The sequence below is a fragment of the Salvelinus fontinalis genome, unplaced genomic scaffold (genome assembly GCF_029448725.1).
Source record: "Salvelinus fontinalis isolate EN_2023a unplaced genomic scaffold, ASM2944872v1 scaffold_1095, whole genome shotgun sequence".
In the NCBI taxonomy this organism is placed as follows: Eukaryota; Metazoa; Chordata; class Actinopteri; order Salmoniformes; family Salmonidae; genus Salvelinus; species Salvelinus fontinalis.
In genome coordinates, this window is record NW_026601304.1 from 14162 (window position 1) to 39054 (window position 24893).

The 24893-nt window shown below is 42.1% G+C and overlaps 1 protein-coding gene, 1 long non-coding RNA gene and 1 other non-coding gene across 3 annotated transcripts; 2 read left to right on the forward strand and 1 right to left on the reverse strand.

Moving 5' to 3' along the window:
• The first annotated feature begins 1011 nt into the window (after window positions 1-1011).
• Window positions 1012-1088, forward strand: trnaa-ugc (transfer RNA alanine (anticodon UGC)). Its single transcript has one exon. It is a non-coding gene; the product is annotated as a tRNA-Ala (tRNA).
• Window positions 1089-5152: 4064 nt separating this feature from the next.
• Window positions 5153-14815, reverse strand: LOC129848669 (uncharacterized). The gene is made up of 11 exons (XM_055915763.1): window positions 14615-14815; window positions 14234-14442; window positions 12066-12257; window positions 11767-11928; window positions 11558-11647; window positions 11244-11383; window positions 10974-11148; window positions 10687-10828; window positions 10479-10544; window positions 8790-10357; window positions 5153-7555 (listed from the first exon to the last, which is right to left on the reverse strand). The coding sequence occupies exons 2-11, from the start codon at window positions 14261-14263 to the stop codon at window positions 6359-6361; spliced, it is 3762 nt and encodes a 1253-aa protein (XP_055771738.1). The 5' UTR covers window positions 14264-14442; window positions 14615-14815; the 3' UTR covers window positions 5153-6358.
• LOC129848670 (uncharacterized) lies at window positions 14708-19098 on the forward strand. The gene is made up of 4 exons (XR_008758526.1): window positions 14708-15229; window positions 15699-15799; window positions 18067-18135; window positions 18557-19098. It is a non-coding gene; the product is annotated as an uncharacterized LOC129848670 (long non-coding RNA).
• Window positions 19099-24893: the final 5795 nt, after the last annotated feature.

Consider the following 24893-nt stretch of genomic DNA (forward strand, 5'->3'; position numbering starts at 1 on the left):
TGGAAAAAATTACCAACTGGGGACATTTTGTTAGTCCCCACAAAGTAAAATGCAACTTCTAGTGGATTTACGGGTTATGGTGGAATTAGTGTTAGGGTTAGAATTAGGTTTAGGGTTAGTTTTAGGGTTAAGGTTAGGTTTTGGGGTTAATGTTAGGGAAAATATGATTTTGAATGGTTATAAATTGTGTCCCCACAAGGTTAGTTAAACAAGACTGTGTGTGTGTGTGTACATCCAATCAATCAGAATAAACCAAATTACAACACAGTCAATACACAACTACATTGCTTATTGGGAAACACAGGCACAAACACAAAGCAAAATGCAGTGCCATCTGGCCCTAAATTGACAGTACACCGTGGCTAACTATTTGACCATGGTTATTGATCAAAACCTTAGAAAAACCTTGACAAAGTACAGGCTCAGTGAGCACAGCCTTGCCATTGAGAAGGGTAGACACAGGAAAACCTGACTCGCTGTAGAGGAAAGGCTGTGCAACCACTGCACAACAGCAGAACCTGAGACGGAGCTGCATTTCCTGACAAAATGTGAAAAATATATAACAATTAGAGAGTGTAATTTCCCCAAATTTGAAACCTTTATTAAAGATTTCAAAGACCTACCCGTCCTGTTGGGGGAGGACGCAGAGAGCTGTGGGTTGGCAGCGCACTACATTGCTGCCTGCCATAAGATGAGGGACAGTGTCTGACAGACCAATAAACCTGCACATGTACTCTACTGTATGCTTATTGCTTATTGTAATATGTACATTGTTAAGTCATGCCAATAAAGCAAATTGAATTGAAGAGAGAGATAGAGAGAGACTGACTGACTGACTGATTGAATGACTGACTGACTGACTGACTGGAGGCTGAGACAGTGGGGGGGGGGGGGGGGGGGGACGACACTGTGGCCAACCAGGCAGGATGTAACACCACCCACTTTGCCAAAGCAGAGCCCCCAACTTACTATCCTGAGACAAGGCTGAGTATAGACCATGAAGATCTCTTAGGTCCCGTGTGGCTCAGTTGGTAGAGCATGGCGCTTGCAACGCCAGGGTCGTGGGTTCAATTCCCACGGGGGGACCAGGGTTCAATTCCCACGGGGGGGACCAGGATGAATATGTATGAACTTTCCAATTTGTAAGTCGCTCTGGATAAGAGCGTCTGCTAAATGACTTAAATGTAATGTAAATGTAATCTCCACCGCACAAGCCCGAGTAGGGGCGCAAAACCGGACAGGACGATCACGTCAGTGACTCAACTCACCCAAGTCGAGTATAGCGAGAAAAAAAGCCTAGCACGACGTGACGCACCCCTCCTAGGGACGGCATGGAAGAGCCCTAGTAAGACAGTGACTCAGCCCCCATAATAGGTTCAGAGGCAGAGAATCACGGTGGAGAAACAGCAAGGGCGGTTAGTCACTCCAGTGCCTTGCCATTCACCTTTGCACCCCTGTGCCAGACTACACTCAATCATAGCACCAACTGAAGAGATGAGTCTTCAGTAAAGACTTAAAGGTCGAGACCCAGTCTGTGTCTCTCACATGGATAGGCAGACCATTCTGTAAAAATTGAGTCTATAGGAGAAAGCCCTGCCTCCAGCTGTTTGCTTAGAAATTCTAGCGACATTGTGACCGTAGCGTACGTGTCGTGTAGGTATGTACGACAAGACCAAATGGGAGAAATAGAGTATAGCATTGCAGTAGTCTGATCTGGAAGTGACAAAAGCATGGATGAGTATTTTTGCTTCATTTTGGACAAAAAGTTTCAGATTTTTGCAATGTTACAAAGATGGAAAAAAGCTGCCATTGAAATATTCTTGATAAGTTCGTCAAGAGATCATGGTCCAGAGTAACGCTGAGGTCCTTCACAGTTTTATTTGAGACAACTGTACAACCATAAAGCTTCATTGTCAGATGAAACAGATGATCTCTTTGTTTCTTGGAACCTAGAACTAGTTTTAAAAGTAAAACATTCACCTCTTCATGTCTGGAACACAGGATTCCAGGGTAGGCAATAGTAATGTTTTATCAGAACCACATGCTCTCACATTTTGTTGCGGCAATATGTTCTGAAACATTACAGGTACATTGTGTTATTACATTACCTGGGCCATTCCTACAATGCAGTGCCCTTTGGACATCATACCTTTTGGGGGAAAAAGTACATATATAAAGTATCAGTCAAAAGTTTGGACACCCTGTTAGATTTATGCAGCAAACAGTTTGGATAATCCACCTAAAAAATATGAAGTGCCTGAGCTTGAGCAATATGTTGAGGCTGTTCTGAGGGAAAAAGGGGGAGGTCCAACTCAAAATTAAGAAGGTTTTCTTAATACTTTGTACACTCAATGTATATACAAATATATACAGCTCTGGAAAACATTAAGAGACCACTGCAAAATTAGCAGTTTCTCTGGTTTTACTATTTATAGGTGTGTGTTTGGGTAAAATTAACATTTTTGTTTCATTCTATAAACTACTGACAACATTTCTCCCAAATTCCAAATAGAAATATGATCACATAGAGCATTTATTTGCAGAAAATGACAACTGGTCCAAATAGCAAAAAGTATGCAGTGTGTCAGACCTTGAATAATGCAAAGAAAATAAGTTAATATTCATTTTTAAACCACACAATACTAATATTTTAACTTAGGAAGAGTTCAGAAATCAATATTTGGTGGAATATTCCTGATTTTCAATCACAGCTTTTCATACCAATCAAAAGGTTTGGACACACCTACTCATTCAAGGGTTTTTCTTTATTTGTACTATTTTCTGCATTGTATAATATATTGAAGACATCAAAACTATGAAATAATAATCATGTTGTCACCAAAAAAGTGATAACAACTCAAAATATATTTTATATTTGAGATTCTTCAAAATAGCCACCCTTTGCCTTGATGACAGCTTTGCACACTCCTGGCATTCTCTCAAACAGCTTCATGAGGTAGTCATATGGAATGCATTTCAATTAACAGGTGGGCCTTGTTAAAAGTGAATTTGTGGAATTTCTTTCCTTAATGCATTTGAGCCAATCAGTTGTGCTGTGACAAGGTGTGGGTGGAATACAGAAGATAGCCTTATTTGGTAAAAGACCAAGTCCATATTATGGCAAGAACAGCTCAAATAAGCAAAGAGAAAAAAACAGTCCATCGTTACTTTAAGACATGAAGGTCAGTCAATCTGGAAAATGTCAAGAACTTTGAAAGTTTCTTCAGGTGCGCTAAACCATCCAAGTGCTATGATGAAACTGTCTCTCATGAGGACTGCCACAGTAAAGGAGTTAACTGCACCTGAGATTGCAGGCCAAATTCAAGTACAAGTAACAGTGCCTGTGCTGGAATAATACATTATGGCCTTTCTCTTGCATTTCAAAGATGATGTTACAAAAAAAAGGTTTATTTCTATGTATTATCTTTTACCAGATCTAATGTGTTATATTATCCTACATTCATTTCACATTTCCACAAACTTCAAAGTGATTCCTTTCAAATGGTATCAAGAATATGCATATCTGTGCTTCAGGTCCTGAGCTACAGGCAGTTATATTGGGTATGTAATTTTAGGTGAAAATTGAGGGACCGATCCTTAAGAGGGTAACCACTTCACTGTACTGTTTACAGTGTAAACTTTACACCTTCTGTATCCTTTGCATGTGACAAATAAACTTTTTTTTTTTTTTGATACAGCATGTGTTTACCATGTGGCCTCTCATGTGAATCCTTAAAGAGATGGATGGGGCTAAGGCTTAAGAGGGTGTGATTGATGCTGAATGGGTATGTAGACAAAGAAGAGCTATCCAGTAGGTGTACCAAAAGATTCAAGCAGTGGAGGCTCCTCAGAGGAGGAAGGGGAGGACCATCCTCTTCAGTGAATTTCTTAAAAATAAGAGTGTTAAAACATTGAAAAAGTTATAATTTTCAGATAAAACTATTGTAAATATATTCACGTCACCAAATAATTGATTAAAACACATTTAGCAATGAAGGTCTACAGTAGCTTCAACAGCCCTCTGTTGGGTAGCACCATGGTGTAGCCGGAGGACAGCTAGCTTCCATCCTCCTCTTGGTACATTGACTTCAATACAAAACCTAGGAGGCTTTTGGTTCTCTCCCCCTTCCATAGACTTAAACAGTAATTATGACAGGTTGGAGGACGTCCTCCGGAAGTTATCAGAGCTCTTGCAGCATGAACTGACAAGTTGTCCACCCAATCAAAGGATCAGGGAATGAATCTAGTACTGAAAGCATAAGCTACAGCTAACTAGCACTGCACTGCATAAAATGTGGTGAGTAGTTGACTCAAGAGAGAAAGAAAATAGTTGAACAGTTTTCAACAAATGAAATTCTTCAAAAATGAAGGAGAAGCAAGAGAGAGAGAGAGATTGTCATTGTCTTCACCTTCAGTTTCACCTCCGTAGCTAACATATGCAGTTGGCTAGTTTAGTTATTCAACCACCTGCCGCAAACAGAAGGAAGCTATGTTAGCTAGCTGGCCATGACTATTCAACACAACACTGGAACCCTTCCAAGTCGAGGTAAGCTTTTTGTTCTATTAATTTGTTGTCACCTGGGTCTGTCAGTGTAACTGCTTACTGACTGTACACTGTAATGTTACTTCCTGATTGTAGCGGGCTTACTAACGCATTAGTTCTATTAGCTATGTTAACTAGAACGTTACTTCAGCTAATATGGGGACAACGATGTAGGCTGTGTGTAGCGGTTATGACATGGTTTGGCTTGGAAAGGTTTTTTGGACTGGTCACATACAGCTGATGTGTTGTTCATTGAAGTCCGCAAACGAAGGGAAAAGGTGAGAGGAGGATATGCATAGAGGCTAGAATGAATACAACGTGGCTGCTATTATCAGGGGTGTATTCATTCCACCGATTCTGTTGAAAAACATTTGTTAAACAGAAGCAAACAAAACAGGGATAAAAATACCAGAATTTGTCGAATAGAAACTCTTGTTTGCAACTGTTGGACTAGTTATTACACCCTAGATACGCTTGATGCAGGCAAGAGTGTGAAAGGCGGTATTGAATGTGTCTGTCATCATCATTTTTCTCTTGAGCTGTGTGCACCTATGTTGTAAACTTTCATTAAACAATGTCACCATTCAGAGCAAAGATATATAATTACTCTCTCCTAATTTTCTATTTAATATTCCTAACTTAACACTTACATCTAAGAAAAACTACACATTGTAAATAAATGCTTTTGTCTTTTTTAGAAAATAAATGCATTCTTTAATAGCTCAATGTGATTCAAAATAATGTAAGCAAATGCTTCTACCATGTATGTCCAAGTCAGTTATCACTCTCGCTATGAGGAGAGATGTTGGAGGCAGTTCATGAATCGGCGCGGGGTGTCCCACTCTGAGCCAAAGTGCTGAGCATCTCATTGTCAGACGACAGCGTAGCCAGATGTGCGGCCAACTCTCTCTGCTTTGCCTCAACAACGTCCTCCCGAACAGACAGCATTATCTCTGCGACGAGTCTTTTGGATGAGTCTATATTAAAGATAGACTCCTTGTCTGAGCTGTCCACCGCTCTTAATGAATAAAAAATACATTTCATTTGTGCAACGCTTTTCATAACAGAGTTCTCAAAGCTCTACGAAAGCTCTACAAAAATAAAAACATTTAGAATCAAGGCTGTTCAAATATCAACAGTGGGCTAGGTGTTAAAAAGCTTTTCAGATTAGGACTATGAGAAAGACAGTATTACCTTGGCCTCTGGGACTCTGTAGTTGAGAATTCTCCCTCGAATGATGATGGACTGGTCGATCGCATTGTCTCAGTTGGGAATTGAAAAGCATCCCTGCAAACTGTGTCAATGTGCATCTTTTTAGGGGGCTCCTCTGGAACCTTCCTAAGGCGAAGCACTGGGCGCCGTGGCAGCCTCACCTTTGGCTTTCCCTCTGGAGGAGTAGGGACGAGGCCAGAGACATTGAAGACTGATTTGGAAGAGGTCAGGAGGGATTTGGACAGACTGTCTTCTTCGTATGTGGAGGAAATCCTTTGGGCCTCTTTGTCAATAGGGATATCGGATCGACTGGAGGGAAACTCCAATGAGCTCCGACAGTTGCTCATGGCATAAAGTGAGGATGATGCAGAGACATCCTTTTGCAACTGTGTCAGTTTCAATTCTGTGCCGTATGAAACTTCCTTTGAGGTTGAAGTAGGCACACCAATTACGGAGAGAGAGTCAATGCTTCTACTGAGGTGAGTAGCATTTTCAATGTCTTCAGGATTCTTCAAAGCATCAAGGTAGGACATTGACAGGCATTCTTTGACGGGCATGCAATTGACTGGGGATGCTGGTTTTGAAGTAATTACCTTATGAAGATCAAGGTCTTCCTGTGAGGATATTGCACCAGCGCTCATCCTCATCCAGTAGGTCATCACAGACAGTGTCCATGAGGCCTGAGGCAATATATTTTATCTTCAGGGATGACATCCAGATCCCTGGATATCCCTCAAAAGCTTCAGTTGAGTAAGATGCTACATCATCTAGGTCAGGCTGGAGTCCAGCCACATTAGGAACAAATGGTGTGTTGCTTGCCTTGAGAGAGGTTCCCATAGCACCCAAAATGTTGCTGACAGCATTGATGGCAGTCTGGCTTGCCTTGGGGGAAATCGTCCTGTTGGGAGAATCTTGTCTAATCATATTGATTATTTTAGTGTTGACCTGCTCCAGAACTTTGATGATTTGGTCTTTGGCAGTAGACTGTAGTTTGGGGGTAAGTGAAATGGCATCTACGTTGGCATTCATGGTCTCACTGGCTTTCCCGGTCAGCTGACAGGCCTGGTCTTTACTGCGTTTTCTGGATACACTTTTCAACATATCCTCAATAATTTCTTTCTCTGAGCAGTCCTCGCTTTTGAGGTTCACCGATCCAAATTGAGGCAAAGAGACAGAATGTCTTACCTCATTCCTCACAGATTGGGCCAGGGTTTCTTTGAAAGGTTCTGTGCTAATTTGGTCCAGAACTCCATCCACAAGGGTGACATAGAGGTTAGGGAAAGAGGTGCTTCTGGTGGCCCGGTGAGCTTTCCTTCTAGGGAATGAGTTAAAGACATAACTTACTCTAATGACTCTTTTTTCATCCGTATTCTTCTCACCTGGAGACATGAGCGCTGTGTCTTGGATCAAAATTGGCTTTACCTCATGGTCTTCAATCTTTATTGCAAGGACCTGTGATTTTGTGTGGCGTTCATCAAATCCAGACAGGCTGCTCTGAATTGGTCCAGGAACAACAACATTTGATGTACCTTCTTCAGGATCGTCATGTAGTAGGGCTAGTGGCTGGTCGTCTAAAATCATTTCACTGCACATATCGATGGCATCTTCCACTAAATCATCAGCGATCAACTCAACTTTTGCAGAGGCCATTGATTTCGCTGGGTGCTCGCCTGTTGCCTCAGAGAGCATTCCTTCCATATCTGCTCTGGAAGTAGTACAAGAACATGGAACACTGGCCATCACAGTTGTCTCCATGTCACCCAGAAGACTGCTCACAGCATTGATGGCTGTTTGGCTTACCTTTGGAGATAGAATCAGAATAATTTATCGCCATGCAACAAATGCAGTGGTGTAAAGTACTTAAGTAAAAATACTTTAAAGTACTACTTCAGTAGTTTATTTGGGTATCTGTACTTCACTATTTATATATTTTTGACAACATTTACTTCTACTTCACTGCATTCCTCATGAAAATAAAGTACTTTTTACTCCATACATTTTCCCTGTCATCCAAAAGTACTCATTACATTTTGAATGCTTAGCAAGACAGGAAAATAGTCAAATTCACACATTTATCAAGAGAACATCCCTGGCAGACTCACTAAATACACATGCTTCATTTGTAAGTGTTGGAGTGTGCTCCTGGCTATCTGTAATTTAAAATTACAAAAAAATGGTGCTGTCTGGTTTGCTTAATATAAGGAATTTGAAATGATTTATACTTTTACTTTTGATTCTTAGATATATTTAAAACCAAATACTTTTAGACTTTTACTTAAGTAGTATCTTACTGGGTGACTCATTTTTACTTGAGTCATTTTCTATTAAGGTATCTTCACTTTTACACAAATATGACAATTGGGTACTTTTTCCACCACTGAACAAATGATACTAGGAATTTATCTTGGTGTTGCAAATAGAAGCATCCCCATCAACAATCAATCAGATCACCATCAACACAGATAAAACATCAACACAAATACATTAAGAACACCTGCTCTTTCTATGACATAGACTGACCAGGTGAATCCAGGTGAAAGCTATGATCCCTTATGGATATCACCTGTTAATTCCACTTCAAATCAGTGTAGATGAAGGGGAGGAGACAGGTTAAAGAAGGATTTTTAAGCACTGGGACCCTGTGTGTACCATTTAAATGGTGAATGGGCAAGACAAAACATTGAATTGCCTTTGAACGGGGTATAGTAGTAGGTGCCAGGCACACCAGCTTGTGTCAAGAACCACAACGCTCCTAGGTTTTTCACGCTCAACAGTTCCAAGAATAGTCCACAACCCAATGGAGATCCAGCCAACTTGACACAACTGTGGGGAAGCTTTGGAGTCAACATGGGCCACCATCCCTGTGGAATGCTTTCGACACCACTCAATATTAGATTAGGAAGGTGTTCCTAATGCTTAGTATACTCAGTGTACATGACCTCCCTTGTAGGAAAAGTGTCATGGCATCACACAGCACATATAAATGTTGCATACAACATTACACAGTACATACAACATTAATATATTGACTTACTTCTGGGGATAGACATCTCTTGGGAGAACCCTTCTTGATCTTGACAACAAAATTTGTCTTGACCTCCTGGAAAACTTTCTGTATCAGTTGTGCTGCAGCAGATTCTAGTCTGTAGATCTCTTCTTCATCTGTAGCCTCTTCAGCCACGGTGCTAGAGCTTGTTCCTCCGCACTGTCGGGATACGTCCTTCAGCATATCCTCTAGCATTTTCCTCTCAAAGTAATTATCAATTTGAAGGTTCAACAATCCACATTCAGGCATAGAAAGGGTGCGTCTCACCTCATTCTTCACTGATTGGGCCAGATTGTCTTTGAAGGGTTCTGTGCTGAAGTGGTCCATAACTGCATCCACAACAAGTCCATACAGGTTGGGAAGAGAAGCGCTTCTGGTGGCTGCATTTTCTTTCTTCACCTTGTGCAAGAGAATAGGCTTTGAAACAACTTCTTCAGTATTGACTGAGGGGACAGAAAGGACGTTGTCTGTTTCACTGGTGTTACCATTCTCTACTCTTTCTTCTTTGCATTCTACAGTGGTTGTGGTATCCGACTCCTGGGACGAGGTTGATGCAGCTGCGGAGGCCTCTGAGCTGCTTGTCTTACTGTTGATTTCTGCAACCTCTGAAGTGTCAGATGAAAACACCATTCCATAACTGGGAGAGTTGGATAAAGATGAGATCACTGGCTCCGAGGGAAGTATTTCCAGAGTCAGGGAAGGAGATTTTTCATCTCTTTCACCCTGAAGCTCAGGAAAAGCCAGCTCGAATAGGATGCTGTCATATGCAGTGTTAATAAGGTCACAGGCGACACCTTCTAGTTTTGAACAGGAATCTCGGCGGTTCTCGGGGTCTGCCTTTTTTAATGCAGTCAATGCAGGTGGCTGAATGTTTGTTATACCTGAGGTGCCTTCTTCAGCATCACAGTCTAGTGCAAGCTCTTCAATGTTTTCCTCATTTAATAAGTGTCTAATGTCTTCCAAAACATTGCTTACCACATCAATGGCTGTTTGGCTGGCCTTTGCAGAGACAACTCTGAATTGGGTAGGGGAGTCTTCTCGGATCATTACGATAACCTGCTCCTGGACTTCCTCCAGAACGTCAGTGATCAACGTTGTCACATAGGTGTTTATGTCTTCTCCGTTGGCCATCCGCTCCTCTGGTTCTGGATCATCTGCTTGAGCATTGGGTTTGATTGTGTTGCCCCCACGGAGTCTGCAGGCAGGTTCATTGCTAGGATTGGCCGCTCGAGAGACGCACTTCAACACATCGTAAGCGATTCTGGCACTCAGAGCCCTTTGTGCCGCTGGTGTAGACCCTGGAATCGTCAGTTTGACCTCATCCCTGATTGACTCCGCCAGCTGCTTCCTGACAAGCTTGGAGCCTAAGTGGTCGAGGATGACAGATTTCAGCTGAGCTCTGTCTGGGATGCTTTGTCCCTTGATGGCTTTGAAGATCCTAAAAACAGGTTCTTGGAAACCCTTCAGCGGTGCCAGACCATCCAGGCATGGTCTCCTCTGGCGTGGTGCAAGGCTTGGTCTCCTCTGTAGCATGGCTGGCTTTTCCTTAGATTTTACTATTAATAACACACACACATTTTAAAAATTTGATTTAATTTAGCATTCACTGGCTATAAACATACTCTGAAAGATATTTCGTAATGAAATTGTGGTTCTTTAGTAAGGAAATGTTCTTACCTGACAGAGAAACTGTTTTCTTTACAGTTTTGGAGTGAGCAGGTTTGAGAGCAGGCTGAGCAGATGCTATAATAGATTATTTATTATTTTAAATACAAAATACGATATGATATACAGCACAGCACATTCAACTGCTCCTTGTAGGTTGCATTTGGCATAGTCATTTAAACATTGCTTAACTGTGTGATGAATTCAAATGAAATCTTACCTGGTTTTTCAAATATTTCTTCCAGCAGCTTATTTGGTTTGATAGAGGCCTCTCTCAACCTCTCAAACTCCTGGAGGTTTTTCAATTCCTCTTCCATTATCCTCAACTGAATAGCCTGTTTTTGTTCCATAATGCACATTTTCTGTGAAGAACATAGAGTCCAAAAATAGCAACTTAGCATCCACAAAAGTTGAGGTAAAATTATTTCTTAATTTTCATGATACATTCAAACTTGAAAATAATTGTGGGTAGTTTTGTGAAGTATGATGAAAGTGTGACATTTGTACCTTTCTGATGCGCTTTTCTTTGGCCTCTTTCATATACTTGGCCTTGTTCAAATCGTGCCTCACATCCTTTTCAATGAGTTTCAGCCTGGATCGCTCCTTAGAAACCCAATTCTCTTTAAACTCTCTCTCTTGGTCATACAACGCAGTTTGCAGGCCATATTTCTGTCCCCTGTCCCTATCAATACATTAAACAGATGAGTCATGACATTGCCAACACAGAGTAGGACTATATAAAACTCTACTTTATTACCTCATGCACTTCTTGCCTACCTGGAACCAATGGTTGACTGCAGATGCTTCAGGTTCTGTGCTCCTTTATTCAGTAAGTACTCTATCATATCTTCCAGGGTAACGTCCTTAGGTATATGGCCTTCCTCTTGCAACTGAACCATTCTCAGTATCTGTTCCTTCTTAAATAGGATAAATACAATTTTTGTACATTTTAAACACTTATCTACCTAATAAAATACATGTTACATTGTTTTTAGAGTGATGAATGATCATTTCACATTTTCTCGTGAAAATAACATGTGTAATCTTCACAGAAGTTCACATTTAAGAACGCAGTCATACTGCCCACATACCAACTTTTTGCTGTACGTTTTATGATGGTCAGTCTTGACCGTATCCAGGTAATGTTTGTATGTGTTATACTCCTTTAATGAGCATACAACCTTGAGAAGAGAGAGAATCAAAATGTTTCCTGCTATAATACTACTGGAGTTAACTATCGGTAAAGCTTACAGTTTTCTACTACACTGTTCAGAAACAATAATATTAACTTCAAACTTACGTTGTCCTCTTTAGTGATGAAGTTTCGCTTCTTTAACTTCTCATGCATTTCCTTCCGATGGTAGTATTCATTGAGGTTTGGGTCATGCAAACTGTTGTACGTCGGCCTCATAATGTGACAGTTTGGGTCACTGAGGTTGAAATCAGATGTAGGCTGATACAACTGAAGGAACAAGGATATAAACAAAAAAAATAAACATTCTACTGGACCCTTCTTCTATTCTACTGCACCATTCTATTGTATGCATGTTCTTTTTAAAAATGTTATACTGTATCCTGTTAAATATATGTTCTGCTTACCTTTTTACCCAGGCTGGCTCTATGAAATTTAAAGGCGACCCCAGGTAGGACTGGAAGCTTTGTCATGGCAGGCAATCTGCTGCTCACTGACGGCTTTGTTTCTATCATGATCTGAGGAGGCTTCCCTTTCAGTGGACGAGTTTGCATCTCTGGTTGCGAGGGTATCTGACACAGGGGCTTTGAGGTCTTCTCCTGAAAACAGCAACATAGCAATAATGTATTTCTTACAAACTCACCTGTGATAGTTCATCCGACCATTATGACATGGCGGCGAGCCTGATATGTCATCATAGGTTGACGCCCAATGAACTACTGTTGCCATAGGCTGAGTGCCAGTCTATTTGTTTTTTATATTAACTCCCTGCCACTGTCATGCCAAATATGATTTTTGATCCACAAGACTGAGGGGATTAGTTTATGTGGCCCGGGCTACCTCAGTGGGAGGAGTTCGCACTGGGTGAAAAGTGATTGCATCCGTTTTAAAACCGCACCGCCTCCCGGGGGTGAGCCAGGTGCCGAGCTCTGGCCGAAGGCGAAGTCGGCTCAAAATAAAAGTGACGTAACTATTAAGCTCATGGAGTGATGAGTAGGATTATGTGTTTTCACATGCAAAAGTGATTGCTTTGATAAAAACGCTTTATCTGCCTTCCCAATGAAAACTAGTTTGAAAATTCAAACATCTATTTTATGCAAAAGAGATGTGTTTCTGGAAGATGCACCATGCTGCCTTGTTGACAACATGACCGACTGGCGCAGATTACTGTTTCATTGAGAAGGGTGCTCCTTCCTCCCTACTTTCACCAAATGATGTGACTGACCATTGCCTGGTTCAACCCGGGCCAGCGTAATAGAACTCCCTCACTGTGTGTGTTGGCCAGAGGGTTGTTGCCAGGGGTCGGATCCATAGGATGTCCCAAGGATACCGCCTAGCATCAACCATGAGACTGACTGGGTTTGAACCGAGGTCAATCTTTTACAAAATAGCCTCCAAAACCCTACTCAATAAATTGGATGCAGTCCATCACAGTGCCATCCGTTTTGTCACCAAAGCCCCATATACTACCCACCACTGCGACCTGTACGCTCTCGTTGGCTGGCCCTCGCTTCACACTCGTCGCCAAACCCACTGGCTCCAGGTCATCTACAAGACCCTGCTAGGTAAAGTCCCCCCTTATCTCAGCTCGCTGGTCACCATAGCAACGCCCACCCGTAGCACGCGCTCCAGCAGGTATATCTCTCTGGTCACCCCCAAAACCAATTCTTCCTTTGGCCGCCTCTCCTTCCAGTTCTCTGCTGCCAATGACTGGAACGAACTACAAAAATCTCTGAAACTGGAAACACTTATCTCCCTCACTAGCTTTAAGCACCAGCTGTCAGAGCAGCTCATAGATTACTGCACCTGTACATAGCCCATCTATAATTTAGCCCAAACAACTACCTCTTTACCTACTGTATTTATTTATTTTGCTCCTTTGCACCCCATTATTTCTATCTCTACTTTGCACCTTCTTCCACTGCAAACCAACCATTCCAGTGTTATTTTTTTTTACTTGCTATATTGTATTTACTTCGCCACCATGGCCTTTTTATATTTTTTTATTTATGTATATATATATCTTGTTTGCCTTCACCTCCCTTATCTCACCTCACTTGCTCATATTGTATATAGACTTATTTTCACTGTATTATTGACTGTATGTTTGTTTTACTCCATGTGTAACTATGTGTTGTTGTATGTGTCGAACTGCTTTGCTTTATCTTGGCCAGGTCGCAATTGTAAATGAGAACGTGTTCTCAATTTGCCTACCTGGTTAAATAAAGGTGAAATAAAAAAAAAAAAAAAAAAAATCTCCATGTCACAAGACTGTGTTAGCCCACTGAGCTTAAATCTAGGCATTAGCTCAGACAGATAACACACATTTCAGGCAAGGTTACTCATCACACAAGAATAGTTCACTTTGTAGTCCTTTGTAGCTCAGTTCAGAGCATGGGACTTGTAAACTTTAATGACAATTAGGCTTGATTCACATAGTCCTACTGTTTATGTTCAGACTTCATATTATTGGAGTACACAATCGTCTATTTTACCTTTTCAATTACACAATACTTAGGCTAGACAATTGTTTACAAGTTTAGCAAAATGCAAAGGTAAAAGCAAAAGTGTTTACCTGACAGCTTTTAAAAACGTCGTTCTCCATTGCACAGCATGACAGGAAAGAGCAAAATGCCTCTGAACATGATTATTTGTCAATACATATGCATCATAATGTAGTGAGAATACTGTACCATCTGTGACGCAACGCATTGGCATATCCGAAATTCCATTGATTATACCGCATGTATTGGAGTCACATTGTTTAATTTTTCCCCTCTAAATCTGTTGGATTAAAAAAGTAAGGATCAATGTATATAATGAACGATTTAGGCCTATCAATAAAGATATTTTACATGAAAAACTGGGCTATACATTTCATTGTGTCAAAGCAAATTACTAAAGTTACACCGAATTTACACACAAAAACAAAAAAAGATTTATGATAGCAATGTACCAAATCAAAGCGGTTGGGATTTTACTGAAGAAGCAGACGGGTCGATTTCTGATGGATGAAACAGATTCCGCATTTAATTATCTAAGTCGTAACGGGCATTCCGAGTCTTTTCGGTGACTGGTATCATTTAATTTTGCTCCCAACGGGCTTTTCGTTCAGTAGTTCTTAGGAATTGACCTAAAACCATAATAAAATTGTCAATATATAATTTAAATCGTAAAAAGTTGCCTACCAGATCGTGAAATTTGAGTTCAAATACATTTTTACCTGACCAGATTATTAGATGGCCTACAAAAACAAACTGAGAAAAAAATGTAATGCGCTGAAAAAATGAGCGCGAACTAGACTGAGGCTCCTCACTAGATTGTTCCTGCACTGAGCAATTACCATCTTCTGTGAATATTTGTATAATTTGTCAGCAGATAATCGATGTCTGGATTCTGGGGTTCAAAAAGCAATAACAGTAGGCTATGCAAATCAGGAAGCCAAATTAACGTCTCTTTCACAGCTGCAATTCGGTTCCCGACGGTCACCAAAAAGAGCAGTTCGTTCGCGAATGACCGACCACTACAACAAAGCAAGATGGCTGAAGTTGTGGAACTCCAGAAACTAAAGGTTGTTAACCCGTTTTAGCTTAGTTTGAAACGTCTAATAAAGGTATTATATTTTGGGGAAATCAAGTATTGTATGTTGTTAGCTATCTTTACTTTGTAAATCATGATCTAGCACGCTGGGGATCTTCGGACACAAAGAGTCGTAGGTAGCTAGCTAGCGGACAGGACGGAAATAGTCCATGATTGCTGCACGGTGTAGCTAGCTAACAAGGCGTTTGAGATATCCACGCGTGTATTGGGTTGGGGTGGCTTTGTTAGTCAACGAGGGCCAAAGTTTGCTCTGCTACTGCTGTGAAGTTGGCAACTGACATCAGCGCTTGCGCGACTACAAGTGGATGAATGAAATTGTACAGGATGTTTGGCCTAACGTTCAAGCACTTCGCTGTTGGGCAGTAACATTTGAATTGCCAAAATTGCCATTTAGTAGGAAATCATCTCAAATGTAATCTACACTCATGTCTCTCCCACAGCTTGCTGAACTGAAGCATGAGTGTGAAACCAGAGGTCTAAGATGTGAAGGGCAACAAAGTTGAACTGATCACACGACTACAGGCTTATCTGGAGGAACATGGTGAGCATGCAATAATGTATGGACGAAATACACATGGGGTCAGGTTCCCATACTCTAATAAAGCCTGGTGCTGTTTCCAATCAATCAAATGTATTTATACAGCCCTTTTACATCAGCTGATATCAAATCAGCCGATGTCAATCAAATTTTATTGGTCGCATACACATATAGCAGATGTTATTGCCTATGTAGCGGAATGCTTGTGTTCCTAGCTCGAACAGTGCAGTAATTTCTAACGACACACAAATCTAAAAGTATGAAAGTGGAATTAAGAAATATAGAAATATTAGGATGAACCATGTTGGAGTTGTGTGTGTGATGGGATTTATGGACAGTGTGGATATAATACGTAGTATATCTGAAGAATACGTGAGTAGAATAGTATATGTACAGCAATAGTTGAATAGCATGGCCTTGACTAGAATACAGGATATACATATGAAATGGGGAAAATGGTATTAAATATGTATTAAAGTGACCAGTGTTCCATGTCTATGTACATGGGGCATCAGCCTCTAAGGTGCAGGGATGAGTAACCGGGTGATAGCCAGCTAGTGACTAAGTTCAGGGCATGATACTGAGTGGAGGCCGGCTAGTGATGGCTATTTAAGTCTGATTGTCTTGAGATAGAAGCTGTTTTTCAGTCTCTTGGTCCCAGTTTGGATGCACTTGTACTAACCTCGCCTTCTGGATGATAGTAGGGTGAACAATCCGTGACATATTTGGCTCAGGTCCTTGATGATGTAATTGGCCTTCCTGTGACACTGGGTGCTGTAGATATCCTGAAGGGCAGGCAGTGTGATATGTTGGGCTGCCCGCACCACCCTCTGGATAGCCCTGCGGTTGTGTGCAGTGCATTTGCCTTACCAGGCAATGCTACAGCCCGACAAGATGTAGGCAATGATGCAGCCTGACAAGATGCTCTCAATGGTGCATCGGTAAAAATGTGGGGGTCTTAGGGGCCAAATTTCTTCAACCTCCTGTTGCGCCTTGTTCACCACATCGTCTGTATGAGTGGACCATTTCAGATTGTCAGTGATGTGTATGTTGAGGAACTTTAAGCTTTTCACCTTCTCCACTGCGGCCCCATCCTCATCGATGTGAATGGGTGTGTGCTCCCTCTGCTCTCTCCTGAAGCCACCATCAGCTCTTTCGGTTTGTTGAGGTTATTTTCCTAGCACCACTCCGCCAAGGCACTCACCTCCTTCCTGTAGGCTGTCTCGTCATTTAGGAATGAATGGAATTCTACAGTATTTCAATTAAATGACATGTATTTAAGTATTCTGTAGTGGGGACATAGATTTCAGTCATCTCTAAAAAATTATACTTCAGGGGAAAAATGGTTTTGTATGTTTAGCTCACATAATATTATTTAAAAGTATGCATTAAGGTGTCTGTAATATGATTAACGTGTCACAAACAAATGTAGTCATTAATAAATGAATTTCTATTGCTTCCAAAATATTTTTTACAATATAATAAAATGCCTTATTAGTCATCTAGTATAGCCTATATATAAATCATTGGTGATTACAGAGTCACGTGTGAAAACTTGTGCTAATAAGTGAATAGCCATCTTAAAATACAACCTGACCCATTGCATTTAGGCCAATCTGGACTCAATATGTCCCAAAGTAGTCCTAATGATTCTGGGATTTACCCTCAAATAGTTGCAGCTCTATTCTAATGAGGCTATTCAGTATTAAAATATTCTGACAATCCGAGCAATAATGATCAAATCTTGCCAGAATAAACGGTGAATAAAATACCACAACACTCTTGATGCACAAATTCAACAATCTGAGGTATAATAACTGGAATACAGAGGAATTAGTGAAGGGAAGCGTTTCTGTGTCAACAGAACAATAGGTCATACAATGCTGTTAATAGAGACTACATTCCTGCCATTTTTCCTGCTTGTAAGTAAAGTTAATAAAGATTACTGGGGCGCTAAATTCATGCAGCTTTGTCCTCTCCTCCCTTTAGAACCTTAAAAGTCAATGAAAAAAAAAAAAAGTGTAATATTTTATGGTCAAATTGTGAGACTGTTTAACCCTTTCATGCGTGAGTTCCAAATATCTCTAACGGTCGCCCCAGCGTGAGTTTTTTTTATACACGTGATGTTAGAACGTTCTCTCCATTCCAGAATGTGATTGTTATGTAACAGTACATTTCATCCGCGCTGCCCTCAAACCAAAGCACACAGCCTGTTTTTATTTGTCAATTTTAAATTATTTTCTAACAAGTTTTTTATTTTCTAATAACAGTTTGAAATGAGGTGTGTTCCGCGTCACAACAGACACCCATCTTCAAATCCAGACTGCGTTTCTATCAAAGTAAGTGCCTAATTACGTTATAATAGTTTGTCGTGTTATACCGTTTCTACTGTAGCTCACTGTGTGTATGGAGCATAATATATTTGTGTATATTCCTTATAACTGCGGACACGCTAGGTAACGTTACTCATGTTACTCACCTTTTATGGTGTTATATTCAATCGTGCTTATGTAGCTAGTTACATGATTATATTAGCTCTGTAAAACAATGCTAAATATGTCAGAAGTATTGGCATGTTTTATTTTGACACTACCCTGGAAAAATTTAAAAATATCTTATACCACTTGGTCGTTTTCTGAGTGCATTCCACAAAGCTGTTTATCATGTCGGCCTTATCCACTGCTTCCATTTTGAGGTAATAGTCAAGCACGCAGTCTGGTTTCATATTTCTCTGTCTGGTTTGTTTCTCTCTCCCGTCAGGTGGTCCACCTTCCCTGTGGCTGACATGGTTGCTGTATGGACAGTGGAGAGGACATGGACGTCTCGTTTGTTATGGCACTTTACTGCCAGCTGTTAACATTTCTTATTTTGTATAATGGGTCATTTAGGATGGTAGTACCGTTGATGAAATGCAGTCATAGCAGCAGAACTAGAAAGCAGTCTTTACTGTCACCAGGAATGCATACATTTCACTAATTGTGGTTGTCCCCCACTCCTAGCTCTCTCTTATCCTGTAGCTCCAAGGCATAGCGATTGGTCTCTACTATGTCTCCCACCAGCTCCTCTGTCAGAAACAACTTGAAGCACTCTGCCTCAGTTGGAAATGGCAAGGGGCGTTGCACTCCAGACGGGGACTCGTCAAAGCAAACAGCAGGGCCAGGAGGGGTGGAATGACTGGTGGCCTTCCAGCTACCACAGAACTCCTGTACTTCATCCACTGTTGGTATACCTCCATCACCACCAGCATCTTCAAAGGCACCTGGGACTTCGTCAGTGGACAAGGGAAATGCAGATTCAGGGTTCTCAATGGCTACAAGGTTGGGGGGGCAGCTCCTCATTGTCAGAATCTGATTCCTGACTTTCAGACTCATTGTCAGAATTGTAAAAAATCTCCAGAATGTTCTCATTTGTTTGTCTCCTTTTGAAAGACAATGCTAATGCTTCAGCTTAGCTCACTAGCTACATACATAAACAACAACACTGAATGGTTTAGAGTGAGAGGGTACGTGGTTGAATGCCGGTACTTTATTTATTTTTATTTTTATTTCACCTTTATTTAACCAGGTAGGCTAGTTGAGAACAAGTTCTCATTTGCAACTGCGACCTGGCCAAGATAAAGCATAGCAGTGTGAACAGACAACAACACAGAGTTACACATGGAGTAAACAATAAACAAGTCAATAACATGGTAAAAAAAAAAGAATCTATATACAATGTGTGCAAAAGGCATGAGGTAGGCAATAAATCGGGTAATTACAATTTAGCAGATTAACATTGGAGTGATAAATCATCAGATGATCATGTGCATGAAGAGATACTGGTGTGCAAAAGAGCAGAAAAGTAAATAAATAAAAGCAGTATGGGGGGTGAGGTAGGTAAATTGGGTGGGTAGTTTACAGATGGACTATGTACAGCTGCAGCGATCGGTTAGCTGCTCGGATAGCAGATTTTTAAAGTTGTTGAGGGAGATAAAAGTCTCCAACTTCAGAGATTTTTGCAATTCGTTCCAGTCGCAGGCAGCAGAGAACTGGAAGGAAAGGCGTCCAAATGAGGTTTTGGCTTTAGGGATGATCAGTGAGATACACCTGCTGGAGCGCGTGCTACGGGTGGGTGTAGCCATCGTGACCAGTGAACTGAGATAAGGCGGCACTTTACCTAGCATAGCCTTGTAGATGACCTGGAGCCAGTGGGTCTGACGACGAACATTTATTTTTATTTATTTATTTAACCAGGTAGGCAAATTGAGAACACGTTCTCATTTACAATTGCGACCTGGCCAAGATAAAGCAAAGCAGTTCGACACATACAACAACACATAGTTACACATGGAGTAAAAACCAACATATAGTCAATAATACAGTGAAAAAAAAATAAGTCTATATACAATGTGAGCAAGTGAGGTGAGATAAGGGAGGTGAAGGCAAACAGATATATGTATAAATAAATAAAAATATAAAAAGGCCATGGAGGCGAAGTGAGTACAACACAGCAAGTAAAATAAAAACTAAAAAAAACACTGGAATGGTTGGTTTGCATTGGAAGAAAGTGCAAAGTAGAGACAGAAATAATGGGGTGCAAAGGAGCAAAATAAATTAATAAATACAGTAGGTAAAGAGGTAGTTGTTTGGGCTAAATTGTAGATGGGTTATGTACAGGTGCAGTAATCTATGAGCTGCTCTGACAGCTGGTGCTTAAAGCTAGTGAGGGAGCTAGGTGTTTCCAGTTTCAGAGATTTTTGTAGTTCGTTCCAGTCATTGGCAGCAGAGAACTGGAAGGAGAGGCGTCCAAAGGAAGAATTGGTTTTGGGGGTGACTAGAGAGATATACCTGCTGGAGCGCGTGCTACAGGTAGGTGCTGCTATGGTGACCAGCGAGCTGAGATAAGGGGGGACTTTACCTAGCAGGGTCTTGTAGATGACCTGGAACCAGTGGGTTTGGCGACGAGTATGAAGCGAGGGCCAGCCAACGAGAGTGTACAGGTCGCAGTGGTGGGTAGTATATGGGGCTTTGGTGACAAAACGGATGGCACTGTGATAGACTGCATCCAATTTATTGAGTAGGGTTTTGGAGGCTATTTTGTAAATGACATCACCGAAGTCGAGGATTGGTAGGATGGTCAGTTTTACAAGGGTATGTTTGGCAGCATGAGTAAAGGATGCTTTGTTGCGGAATAGGAAGCCAATTCTAGATTTGACTTTGGATTGGAGATGTTTGATGTGGGTCTGGAAGGAGAGTTTACAGTCTAACCAGACACCTAGGTATTTGTAAATGTCCACATATTCTAAGTCAGAGCCGTCCAAAGTAGTGATGTTGGACAGGCGGGCAGGAGCAGGCAGCGATCGGTTGAAGAGCATGCATTTGGTTTACTTGTATTTAAGAGCAGTTGGAGGCCACGGAAGGAGAGTTGTATGGCATTGAAGCTCGCCTGGAGGGTTGTTAACACAGTGTCAAAAGAAGGGCCAGAAGTATACAGAATAGTGTCGTCTGCGTAGAGGTGGATCAGAGAATCACCAGCAGCAAGAGCGACATCATTGATGTAAACAGAGAAGAGAGTCGGTCCAAGAATTGAGCCCTGTGGCACCCCCATAGAGACTGCCAGAGGCCCGGACAACAGACCCTCCGATTTGACACACTGAACTCAATCAGAGAAGTAGTTGGTGAACCAGGCGAGGCAATCATTAGAGAAACCAAGGCTGTCGAGTCTGCCAATGAGGATGTGGTGATTGACAGAGTCAAAAGCCTTGGCCAGGTCAATGAATACGGCTGCACAGTATTGTTTCCTATCGATGGCGGTTACGATATCGTTTATGACCTTGAGCGTGGCTGAGGTGCACCCATGACCAGCTCTGAAACCAGATTGCATAGCGGAGAAGGTGTGGTGTGATTCGAAATGGTCGGTAATCTGTTTGTTGACTTGGCTTTCGAAGACCTTACAAAGGCAGGGTAGGATAGATATAGGTCTGTAGCAGTTAGGGTCAAGGGTGTCCCCCCCTTTGAAGAGGGGGATAACCGCAGCTGCTTTCCAATCTTTGGGGATCTCAGACGACACGAAAGAGAGGTTGAAGAGGCTAGTAATAGGGGTGGCAACAATTTCAGCAGATAGTTTTAGAAAGAAAGGGTCCAAATTATCTAGCCCGGCTGATTTGTAAGGGTCCAGATTTTTCAGCTCATTAAGAACATCAGCTGACTGTATTTGGGAGAAAGAGAAATGGGGAAGGCTTGGGCGAGTAGCAGAGGGGAGGGCAGTGCTGTTGTCCGGGGTAGGGGCAGCCAGGTGGAAAGCATGGCCAGCCGTAGAAAAATGCTTATTGAAATTCTCAATTATAGTGGATTTGTCGGTGGTGACAGTGTTTCCTATCTTCAGAGCGGTTGGAAGCTGGGAGGAGGTGTTCTTATTCTCCATGGACTTTACGGTGTCCCAGAACTTTTTTGAATTTGTGTTGCAGGAAGCAAATTTCTGCTTGAAAAAGCTAGCCTTGGCTGTTCTAACTGCCTGTGTATATTGGTTTCTGGCTTCCCTGAAAAGTTGCATATCACGGGGGCTGTTCGATGCTAATGCAGAACGCCATAGGATGTTTTTCTGTTGGTTAAGGGCAGTCAGGTCAGGAGAGAACCAAGGGCTATATCTGTTCCTGGTTCTAAATTTCTTGAATGGGGCATGCTTATTCAAGATGGTGAGGAAGGCATTTTTTAAAAATGACCAGGCATCCTCTACTGACGGGATGAGATCAATATCCTTCCAGGATACCCCGGCCAGGTCGATTAGGAAGGCCTGCTCGCTGAAGTGTTTCAGGGAGCGTTTGACAGTGATGAGTGGAGGTCGTTTGACCGCTGACCCATTACGGATGCAGGCAATGAGGCAGTGATCGCTGAGATCTTGGTTGAAAACAGCAGAGGTGTATTTGGAGGGCAAGTTTGTTAGGATGATATCTATGAGGGTACCCGTGTTTACGGAATTGGGGTGGTACCTGGTGGGTTCATTGATAATTTGTGTGAGATTGAGGGCATCAAGCTTAGATTGTAGGGTGGCTGGGGTGTTGAGCATGTTCAAATTTAGGTCGCCTAGCAGCACGAGCTCTGAAGATAGATGGGGGGCAATCAGTTCACATATAGTGTCCAGAGCACAGCTGGGGGCAGAGGGTGGTCTATAGCAGGCGGCAACGGTGAGAGACTTGTTTTTAGAGAGGTGGATTTTTAAAAGTAGAAGTTCAAATTGTTTGGGAACAGACCTGGATAGTATAACAGAACTCTGCAGGCAGTCTTTGCAGTAGATTGCAACACCGCCCCCTTTGGCCGTTCTATCTTGTCTGAAAATATTGTAATTGGGGATAAAAATGTCTGAATTTTTGGTGGTCTTCCTAAGCCAGGATTCAGACACGGCTAAAACATCCGGGTTGGTAGAGTGTGCTAAAGCAGTGAACAAAACAAACTTAGGGAGGAGGCTTCTAATGTTAACATGCATGAAGCCAAGGCTATTACGGTTACAGAAGTCATCAAAAGAGAGCGCCTGGGGAATAGGAGTGGAGCCAGGTACTGCAGGGCCTGGATTCACCTCTACATCACCAGAGGAACAGAGGAGAAGTACGATAAGGGTACGGCTAAAAGCTATGAGAATTGGTCGCCTAGAGCTACAAGAGCAGAGAGTAAAAGGAAGTTTCTGGGGGCGATAAAATAGTTTAAAGGAATAATGTACAGACAAAGGTATGGTAGGATGTGAATACAGTGGAGGTAAACCTAGGTATTGAGTGATGATGAGAGAGATCTTGTCTCTAGAAACATCATTGAAACCAGGTGATGTCATCGCATATGTGGGTGGTGGAACTGAGAGGTTGGATATGGTATAGAGAGCAGGGCTAGAATCTCTACAGTGAAATAAGCCAATAAACACTAACCAGAACAGCAATGGACAAGGCATATTTACATTAAGGAGAGGCATGCTTAATCGAGTGATCAATAAGGGTCCAGTGAGTAGAGGTTGGTTGGGGTCGTGGCGATCCAGACAGCTGGCCGGGTATATGGCTATCGGTAGCAGCATAGGATGGAGGTCTGTTTGTAGATACCTCGTGCGTTTCCGTCGGTAGGTTCCGTGTAGTGGGGTTTTGTTCAGATAGCAGCCGATAAGACAGCTAACGATTAGCGGGCCTCAGATGAGCGTTCAGGTAACGTCGGGACGGAGGTGCCGGTTGGATAAATCCCTCGGGCAGATAACGTCGGCAGTCAGTCGTGAAGGCCCGGTGGGGTTCCGTATCTGCAGCAGCAACAAAAGAAACGGGTCCGGATGGTGATGGAGCTCCTCAGCTGGCTAGCTCCAGCATGATTTGAGTTTGCTCCGGGGTCGACGTAAGCCAATAGTCACACGGTATGCAGCTAGCTAGCTGCGAAATCAAGGTGCAAGTGTCCAGAGCCTGCGGTTGGAATCCGGGGAAACTGAGAGAAAAAAAGTCCCGGAATGCTCCGGTCCGAGTCGCGTTGCACAAAAGTGCCGGTAGATTATCGAGCTAAAGGAATAGCTGATGACCGCAAAACGTGGGCAGCTGAAACACCAACGCTAGCCAGCAAACCGGCTAATTTCGGGGCAGCTACAGATTAGCTTCTGGCTAGCTATCGGAGTAGCTTCTGGTTAGCTTTCAGGCTAGCTTCTGAATTAGCCCCTGGCTATCTTCCACGATGGATTTTCAGATTGAGGTAAATAATACTTATTGTAATTGGTGAAGCGGGTTGCAGGAAAGCTTTTGCAGGAAAGCTTTTGTAGTTGAGTTCTTGGATAATAAAATAAATTAAAGATATGTGAAGAAAAGGTGTAAATATATATATATATACACGACACGACAATACGGAAAAAGACGTCTGAACTGCTAAGCCACCTTGGAACATGTAGCGAGGGCCAGCCGACTAGGGCATACAGGTCGCAGTGGTGGGTCGTATAAGGTGCTTTAGTAACAAAACGGATGGCACTGTGATAAACTGCATCCAGTTTGCTGAGTAGAGTATTGGAAGCTATTTTGTAGATGACATCGCCGAAGTCGAGGATCGGTAGGATAGTCAGTTTTACTAGGGTAAGTTTGGCGGCGTGAGTGAAGGAGGCTTTGTTGCGGAAT